The 9,221-nt window shown below is 36.9% G+C and overlaps 1 protein-coding gene across 1 annotated transcript in view; it reads left to right on the plus strand.

Moving 5' to 3' along the window:
• The window catches only part of SF3B3 (splicing factor 3b, subunit 3, 130kDa), a 53,674-nt gene that overhangs the window by 4,125 nt on the left and 40,328 nt on the right, over positions 1–9,221 (plus strand). The window contains exons 2-7 of the mRNA XM_006878622.1: positions 788–1,114; positions 2,184–2,356; positions 2,884–3,025; positions 4,138–4,250; positions 6,407–6,544; positions 7,476–7,579. Coding sequence (XP_006878684.1) covers positions 788–1,114; positions 2,184–2,356; positions 2,884–3,025; positions 4,138–4,250; positions 6,407–6,544; positions 7,476–7,579 — 997 coding nt within the window. The remainder of the gene's footprint in view (positions 1–787; positions 1,115–2,183; positions 2,357–2,883; positions 3,026–4,137; positions 4,251–6,406; positions 6,545–7,475; positions 7,580–9,221) is intronic.

Raw genomic sequence — 9,221 nt, forward strand, 5'->3', positions numbered from 1 at the left:
GTGCGGTTGGCGCAGGATAGAGCAGGGTTTAGGGCTGTTGTGCATAGGGTCGCTATGAGTTGGAAATGACTCGACGGCACATAACAACAACAACACTTGAAAGTTAAAAAATCATTGCGGAATTATGTAATGGACAGAGAAAGATGGAGACAAAAATTGGCTTTTCTACTTTGGGAGGTACTGATTAGTCAGGACAGCAAGTGATTTTTAGGGGTAGATTTAGAAATATGTTCATTGTCAGCCTTAAAAAAATTTCGAGACTCTTTATCATACTAAACAGGAAGTTTCTATTAAAAATAGTCTGCTAGACTAAATACAGACTTAGAGAATTTGAATTTTATGAAACTAAACTTTATATATTAATACCATTTTAGAAAACTAATCAGGTTAATGATACATCTTAGAAATATAGTTTTTTAAAGTAATTTACATAACTTTAAAATTCTCTTCTTTGATACCACTTTTTTTTATGATAGAGATTAGTTTATAGTTTATGGATAGTTACCAGAGGCAGAAAGTTCTGAGGGAAAAGGAGAGTTACTGCTTACCGAATACTGAAACAATTGATTAAGAGTAAGATTGCACAGCTGATTAATGTAATTGTTGTCAGTTGATATCACTTATTATAGCACATTTCACTTTTACAAAATTTTTCAAAGAGATGGTTCTAACCATAAATAGCACTTGGAGTCACTTGGCTCTATTTATCTGCAATAGTGTTGTTTATCCACTTTATTTTAGAGGTTAGCTCTAATTGTTCATTTTCTTTCTCTCTTTGGTGATCCAGGAACAAAACAACAGGAAATTGTTGTTTCTCGTGGTAAGATCTTGGAGCTGCTTCGTCCTGATCCTAATACTGGCAAAGTACACACCCTTCTCACTGTGGAGGTATTTGGAGTTATCCGATCTCTCATGGCCTTTAGACTGACAGGTGGCACTAAAGACTATATTGTGGTCGGCAGTGACTCTGGCCGAATTGTTATTCTGGAATATCAGCCGTCTAAGAATATGTTTGAGAAAATTCACCAAGAAACCTTTGGCAAGAGTGGATGTCGCCGCATTGTTCCTGGCCAATTCTTAGCTGTGGATCCCAAAGGACGAGCTGTTATGATCAGTGAGTAACCTGTGCTGTTGAGTGTGCCTCTGACTCTTGAGTTGTTCAGTTTAGGATAACAGTGCAGTTACTGTCTTGGCAGTGTGTCATTGCATCGTTTAGATGGATAATGATGAAGAAAACGAATTTTGGTCTCATATTTGAACAAACACCATGGTTTAAAGTTACATTTCCCTTTGAAAACAATGGAAAAGTAGGTTATCTTTCACATGAAGCAAAATGTTGATTTCTTAGATTGTCTCTGGAAAGAAGATAGTGCCATCTTTTATTCAGAAAGTACATATAGTTGCTTTCGTTGGCCTGAAATGATGATTCACATTCATGTCTCTTCTCTGATAAATAAATGTCTTGAAGGAAATACAGTGTATCTGACCAGGCCTATAGAAGGCAGCTTTCCCTTAGTAAATGGTCACTAATAATTAGTTCCAACCAAAGAATCTAAAGATTGATGGCACTTTGGTTGCCTAATGGGCAACTGCACTGCAAATGCAAAGGCATGCAGTTTGAACCCACCAGCTGCTCTGAGGGAGAAGAATGAACAGTAAACTGCTACAGAAAACCCACTAGAGGGTTAGCTACGAGTCAGTTCTGAGTCAAGAGCATGCAGCAACAACAGTTAAAAGAATAGGGAGCTCTGGTAGCCTAGTGGGTGAGACGTTGACACTGACAGCCCGAAGGCAGGCAAAGGCCATTGGGTGTGCCTCTGAAGAAAGGAGACAATCTCTTCCTGTCTGATTCACATAGTCAGTTTTGACTTGATGTCGGTGAAATGAAGTGAGAAGTTAAAGAATACAACTAGCAATTTTATGCATTGATTAGTTTCTCGGTATCCTTAAATCTACAAGGCACTGGAGAAATTTTCAGTCATTGAGATTTTAAGAGCCTTATAAGGGAAAGACTGGTAACACCACTCTGCTCATAGTTAGTGGTAACACCCATCCATTATAATAATAGTAGAATCCCAGGTCAAGATATTTGGAGCATTAGTGTTACTTTTTAGATACTGTTCAGATTGTAGTTTTGCTTTTGTTTTTTAAATTGAGCTCTTATATGTCTTTTTTTACAACAGGTGCCATTGAGAAACAGAAATTGGTGTATATTTTGAACAGAGATGCTGCAGCCCGGCTCACCATTTCATCTCCCCTGGAGGCCCACAAAGCAAATACTTTAGTGTATCATGTGGTTGGAGTCGATGTGGGATTTGAAAATCCAATGTTTGCTTGTCTGGAAATGGATTATGAGGTAATGAGGACCATGTCACTTTATTTTGGTGGCTCTTCCATTTCCCTCTGTGCTTTTATGAGATTGTTTTCTTTTGTTGTGCACATCCTGTAGTTAGCTGTTTTCCTACCAGTTCTTTGTGTGTTCCAAGTACATTGGTGAAATACTTTGTAATGACAATGTAACAGCACTTGTCTCTGAGTTGAATAATTTCCTTATAGAAGCGAGGTTGTAAGAAAAGATGCATGGAAAGTGAAGTATTTGGGAATTATTTCACAGGGAAATAGGTAAGGCCAGAGCTTAGCATCATTGGCCTTGAGTAGAGGATAGTGCCTTCTAATAGAGGAAACTCTAAACACAGAATTAGACACTGTTCTTGTTCCCATTCTACCAGTTCTGGTAGTTTGAACTTTAACAAGCCATTTGACCTGTGGACCCTGTATCCTTGTTTGTATAATGGAACAGTTCGAAGTAATTTCCTTTCCAGCGTTTACGTGTTCCTTGGTCTTCTTGCATTGGTAAGCTTTTGTGTTTTTATTTCTTTGTAGGAAGCAGATAATGATCCCACAGGTGAAGCAGCAGCTAATACCCAGCAAACGCTTACTTTCTATGAGTTAGATCTGGGTTTAAATCATGTGGTCCGGAAATACAGTGAACCTTTGGAGGAACATGGCAACTTCCTTATTACAGGTACTTTTTCATATTGTCTCTGTACCTCTTTTTTGATCCATTTTATGTCCACGTAACCCACTGCCATTGAGTTGATTTGGACCGATCCTCTGTTAGGGTGGATTTGAACTGCCAAACTTTTGTTAAGTAGTCCAGCATGTTACCCACTACACAGGACTCTGGTCCTTAAGACCAAACATAGGATAAGTTATTAAAGTTTGGAAATAAACCCATTTCTGGTAGACCTTTGTCTGTACTAGGTATACACGTTTACCTGCTGTAGACAAAGATGTACAGGTTTTTGTGGTTAAATTACAAGTTCATGTGGTAGATAAGGAAGATCTCAAAAGGATAGAGAATCTGTTGCAAAAGCAGTACTCATAGATCAATTTAGAGCAGTAAATTAAGAAAGAAGAAAGGTGCACAATCAACTGAATAAAAAAAAGTTGGCATCTCTGACAACTGAAAATGAATACACAAAACCTTGGTTTTCTTCATATTGCAGGGATGAAAAATTAAGTATTTTCCCCTCTTTATAAGTTATGAATCCAACAGACAATATAGACATGTTAAAAGTTTCTGTTGATGGTACCAAGTGCCATGGCAGTGTGGATGGGTAGGCTAACCCAGGTAGAAAAAAAAGAATGTGCTGGAGAATGCATAGTAGTAAAAGCTAGCTAGGCACTGTTGAGCATCCCCATCATGGTCAAAGGGCACAGCATGTACAAAGGCATGTGCAAGAACATGGTCCAAAGAACTGAAAATGACTGTGGTTCAATTACTGGGGTTCTAGGAGTATCAGGATAGGTGTGGTAAGCATGGAAGGATACTAAGCAGGGAATAATAACCGTTTTAAGATTGCCATTTTAGAAGGATGGTTAACATTTTGTGTAATGGAATGGAAGATTTTAAAGATTTAAGCAGAAGGATTGCTCGGGAAGTTATTTCAATGACCTAAATAAAATAGTGGCACTATCAGCTTTCCATGCTGAGGTTGGGTATCATGGAGAAGCTGGAATGTCCATCTTGAACATGCAACTCTTCTATCAGACTTTGTTAAAGAAGTGAATTGGAAGCTAAATTTTGTAGTCCATCGTTGTATAAAATCATGGCTGAATTTTATATTTTGACAGTTCCTGGAGGGTCAGATGGTCCAAGTGGAGTGCTGATCTGTTCTGAAAACTACATTACCTACAAGAACTTTGGTGACCAGCCAGATATTCGTTGTCCAATTCCCAGGAGGCGAGTAAGTATTGTAGTCTCCATATTTTTTATATCATGTTTCAGTTTATGTTCTGTTTAATATCAGTTTAAATTATTTTTATGAAATTGAAAATTTCCAGTATACAGATATCACCCCAGTAGAATAGCAGAATTAACAGAACAGCAAACAACAAAAGCTGGTGAGGTTACTGAGGTACTGGAACCCTTATTCACTGTTGGTGGGAGTGTAAAATGGTGCTACCCCTATGAAAGTCTGCATGATCTTTCCTCAGAAGGTTGAAAATAGAAATTACCATTTGACCCCATAATTCCACTACTAGGAACACAACCTAAAGAAACTGCCACCCGAACAGACAGGCACACCCATGTTTATTGCTGCTTTGTTCACAGTAGCAAACAAAGAGTTGGAAACAACCCAAGTGCCCATCAACAAACGAATGGATAGAGAAGCTGTGGTATATTCACACAATGGAATACTACGCTGCATTGAAAAATAAGGAACTCATGAAATACTATACAAGATGGGTGACCCTGGAGGACATTATGCTGAATGAAGTATCTCAGTCACAAAAGGACAAATACTGCATAATGCCACTGTTTTAAAGCGGGACTGACATCAGGGTTAGGGGAAAACTAAGAAAAGAGGGGATAAATAATGTATACTGCATTGAAACAGATGAGGGAGAGAACTGGTTAGGTGGAATATGTGATTAGATATTATGGTCATGACAACAGTCCAGAATGAAAGCTGCATAATGGAGTGGACTGGGGGAGGGATTATATAATAATTTTTTCTTACTTTTCAGAGAGAAAAGTAAACTGAGGGGAGGGTGGGCAGGGAAGAAAGTGTGCAACAGTGAATGAATAGAAATCCAGAGTCTAAACTTTCATTAAAATTAAGGGGGGGAAATGTTTACTTTTCATTTTTATTTACCAATTAATATTTATTTATACATTTTTATTTTATTATATATATTTATATATTTTGCTAAAACCTTTAAAAATATGTTTCAGAACATCTAAGAATTCTCTAAAATGTAGTTTCTGAGAATAAGGGTATTTTTCTACATAGTTTTGCTACCAGAATCAAGCCCAAAACTTAAATTTTATGTATAATTCTTACCTTAAAATCTCTCATTACCAAAAAAAATCTTTAATTTCACCGGGAACCAAATCAGGTGTCACATACTGTATTTCATTTTCATGTCATTTAGCTTTACTTAATTTAGACAATTTTTCTTCACCTGTTCTTATCTACTTTGTAAAATTTATGATATTGTTTTGAAGAGTCTTTAAATTTTCGTATAGACTGTGCCTGTCATGGTATGTCATGATTATATTTAAATTAATCTTTGTGTATTTATGATTTGAGTAAAAGTTTATAAAGCTAACTGATTTTCCTTTCAGTCACTCATAAACACTGTTTTGTTTATAAACGTCAGGTAGATGAGGGCTTTGAAGGACACATTGAGATACTCTCAGCCCTTCTTGCTGTCTTCCTGATGGCATCCCGCATGTTGCTCAGCTCCTCTCACTTCCTCGTGATGAGGATGTGTTACTCTTGTCATTTTCTTGATGAACTTGAGGGTCTGTTTGTCATTGGAGACCTTGAGCAGCTCTGTGGCACAGCTATGAGTTATCATACAGTGGCACTGCTTCAGTGGCTGCCGTGGTAGAAGGTTTATATTATAACATTGATCACAGTACTTACAGCGCAAAAGGCACTTTTTCTCACAGTATACTTGGCTTTGAGACTACCAAGAATTGCATATCTTTACTGAGAGAAGTACAGTGTTGAAAACAGAAAAAAAAAACCTCAAATTTTGTTCGAAAGGAGTACTCTTGGAAATTAGAGAAGTTGATTTGAATTCTTATTCACAGCCTGAAATGATGATCCTTTAAAATTCATGTCTCTTCTCTGACATGTTTCTTTGGAGATAGTTCTTGCCTTACTGATCTGATCAGGTTGTAGAGGACAATATAGTTGCTGTCTTTATTTATTGTCATGCCCCTTGTTTCATATGTGTGTGTGTGTGTGTGTGTGTGTGTGTATACTTGGAGCAGACAAAATTATTTTCAGCTACTGTGTTTTACTGCCTGGGCTGATCTCAGTCAAAGCTCCAGGTTCCAATGTTGAAGAGATTGTTTCTAAGAAGTTTGTGTGCTTTATCTTTCTAGAACGACCTTGATGATCCTGAGAGAGGAATGATTTTTGTCTGCTCTGCCACCCATAAGACCAAATCAATGTTCTTCTTTTTGGCCCAAACTGAGCAGGGAGATATCTTCAAGATTACTTTGGAGACAGATGAAGATATGGTAAGCAAAGCACGATGGAACAGGGGACGTAGGGGAAACCCCAAACATTTGTGATCTAGTTGGGGATATAAGTGGTATTTTGTATGTATGATCAAAACTTAGAAAGCAATTTGCCACACCATTTTGCTTTATAATCAGTCTGAAAAAAGACCAGTTAGCACTCTATAAGTTAAAGGATTGGAGGTCAAAAACTTTGGAAGGTGGTTGCCTGAGGCATTGAAGTTTAGTTTGGGACTGGTATATGAATAAGTTTTCCTCCTCTGGTTAAAAAATTTCCTAACGATGCAGACAACTAAAAGGAACAATAGTCTAAAAAGAAAGCACATACCTTAGGAGTGGGAAGGTTTTTTTTTTATTGTTACTATTAAAGGCAAAATTTTGACCTGTTTAAAAAAAAAATTCCTAACGTGAAGTCTTTCTCATAACTTACAAATGCCACTGTCTGGTGATAATATTTTCAGATGCTAGAAATAGGTTTGAATAGTAAGAGAAAGTTCTCCATGTCTGTTGAAGACTGGAATGTACATAGTCTGTTTATGTTCATCTTATGGAGGACCTTGAACAACTGCCCATTTTCTTAGATAATTGTGTATGTCAGCATCCTGCAAATGATTTTCTTAAAAAAAAAATTAAATCCAGAGAGTAAATATTTTTAAATTTTTTGGGACTGTATGCCCTCTGTTTCAGTTACTCAGTTCTACTGTTACAGTACAAGGGTGATGCAAGTGTTTACCAAGTGAAAGGTTGAAAGCTTGAGTCCACCCAGAGGTTCCTTAATAGAGAGCCCTAGTGATTTGCTTCAGAAAAAAGAAATTAAAACTTCTGTGAAGCACCTTCTACTGTGACACAGGCAGGGTAGCCATGAGGCAGGATCCACTGAAAGTGACTGGCTTCAATTACCTACACATAAAAACCTTTTTTCCCATTCCAGGTTACTGAAATCAGGCTCAAGTATTTTGATACTGTACCTGTTGCTGCTGCCATGTGTGTGCTTAAAACAGGATTCCTCTTTGTGGCATCAGAATTTGGAAACCAGTGAGTAATCATTTTATTACCCTAATTTATGCTCATTACTATGAAAATCTGCAAGAATTGTAATTACAAAGTCTGAGGTTTTCACAAGTACTGCTGTCTTTTTAAAACATAAGTTGCCCATTTTTCACTTTTCGAGTTTTTTACTTTTGTGGGTAGTTGCAAACTTGGCTTACTTTAGAAATGACTACCACTCCTGAGCTTGGTATTTCTTTGAGTAAACATTTATTGTAGTACTTTTTAAAAAAATTTTACTTATTAATTTTGTGTGTGTGTGTGTGTGTACTGTCGAATCAGATCCGACTGGTGCAGGAGGTTACCCCTTCTTCTCCAGCAGAGCATCTGGTGGATTTGAACCCACCACCTTCAGGATTGCAGCACAGTTTCTTGCCACCAGGCCACCAGCGCTCCCTGTATTTATTTTTAAGTACAAGTTCATAAACTTAGACACAACTAAAATTTCAGCCTGTCAGTAGTACCTGCTTGTCCACATTAGCCACCTCCCAGTCTCATATTTTTGTAGTAACTAAAAGGCTTGTCCTCGCAGTTGGAGTAGAAAACCTCACTTTGTGTTTTCTACTGCTTGCAACTAAGTTTTCTTTCTCCATCTGTAGCTCTCTTTTGAAATATTAGCCTGAGCTAGTTATTAGTTGTAAAAATGTCACTGGGGTGTCTTTTTAACTTCATAAGAGGGATGGAAAATAAGTACAATAACCCAAGGGTGATTCATATGAAGTCTTACCAGTAGAAAAATTAGTATAGGTATTTCAGCATACTTAGCATAGTAAAAGAAATGTTAGTGATCTAGAAATGTAATTTATAGAAGAATTTTAGATTCCTTCATTTGTTAACTAGAATGGGGTATGTTTATTTTTTACCATTCAAACTGGTAAACTTGAAAAATTTAGATAATGAGTCAACATTAGTGGCAGACTTAGTCATTCAGTTGTGCAGATGAGGTACTTGTTAAGGTGTTACATCCAGGTCTTATAAATCATCTGAAAGGATTTACAAATAACGAAGTTTTTCAGGTGTGAAGAAAAGTGAATAATTTTGACTGCTTGACTGTCAGATACAATTAGAAATGGTTTTATCATATTGTCTTAGTCTGAGAGTAAGCAGTGTTAGGGATAGAAAATTGAAAGACTGCAGAATACAGGTGGGATGCTTATCCCTGTGAGAAGAGTTGAGCTTGGGGGAATTTATTAGAAATTAACAGAATTAATAACAAAAATCTGAGGGCTAAAGAGTTCTTTGGGGTGTCAGAATTATCTGCTGTGGGTGTTAACTCATTTTACTTTTTACAACAGCCTGTCTTTGTAAAACATGAATATAAATAGCATTGACAATATCTTTTTATTTTTTAAAAATTTTATTTTGTGTGTGTACCATCAAATCAAATCTGACTGCTGTGCAGGAGGAGATTGCCCCTTCTTCTCCAGCAGAGCAACTGGTGGATTCAAACCTCATACCTCTGGGATTGCAGTGCAGCTTCTTACCACTAGGTCTCTTACCATTGACTATATCTTAAATGACACCTTGGCATCTACATTAAAACTTTTTTTTTCTATAATTATATTTTATTAATTTTCATAAACATTTACAGAGATTTTGGGTTTCCATTCATTCATTGTTGCACTATTCT

Source organism: Elephantulus edwardii, unplaced genomic scaffold (genome assembly GCF_000299155.1).
Source record: "Elephantulus edwardii isolate Elephantulus edwardi_28Jun2011 unplaced genomic scaffold, EleEdw1.0 scaffold00001, whole genome shotgun sequence".
NCBI classification, from domain to species: Eukaryota; Metazoa; Chordata; class Mammalia; order Macroscelidea; family Macroscelididae; genus Elephantulus; species Elephantulus edwardii.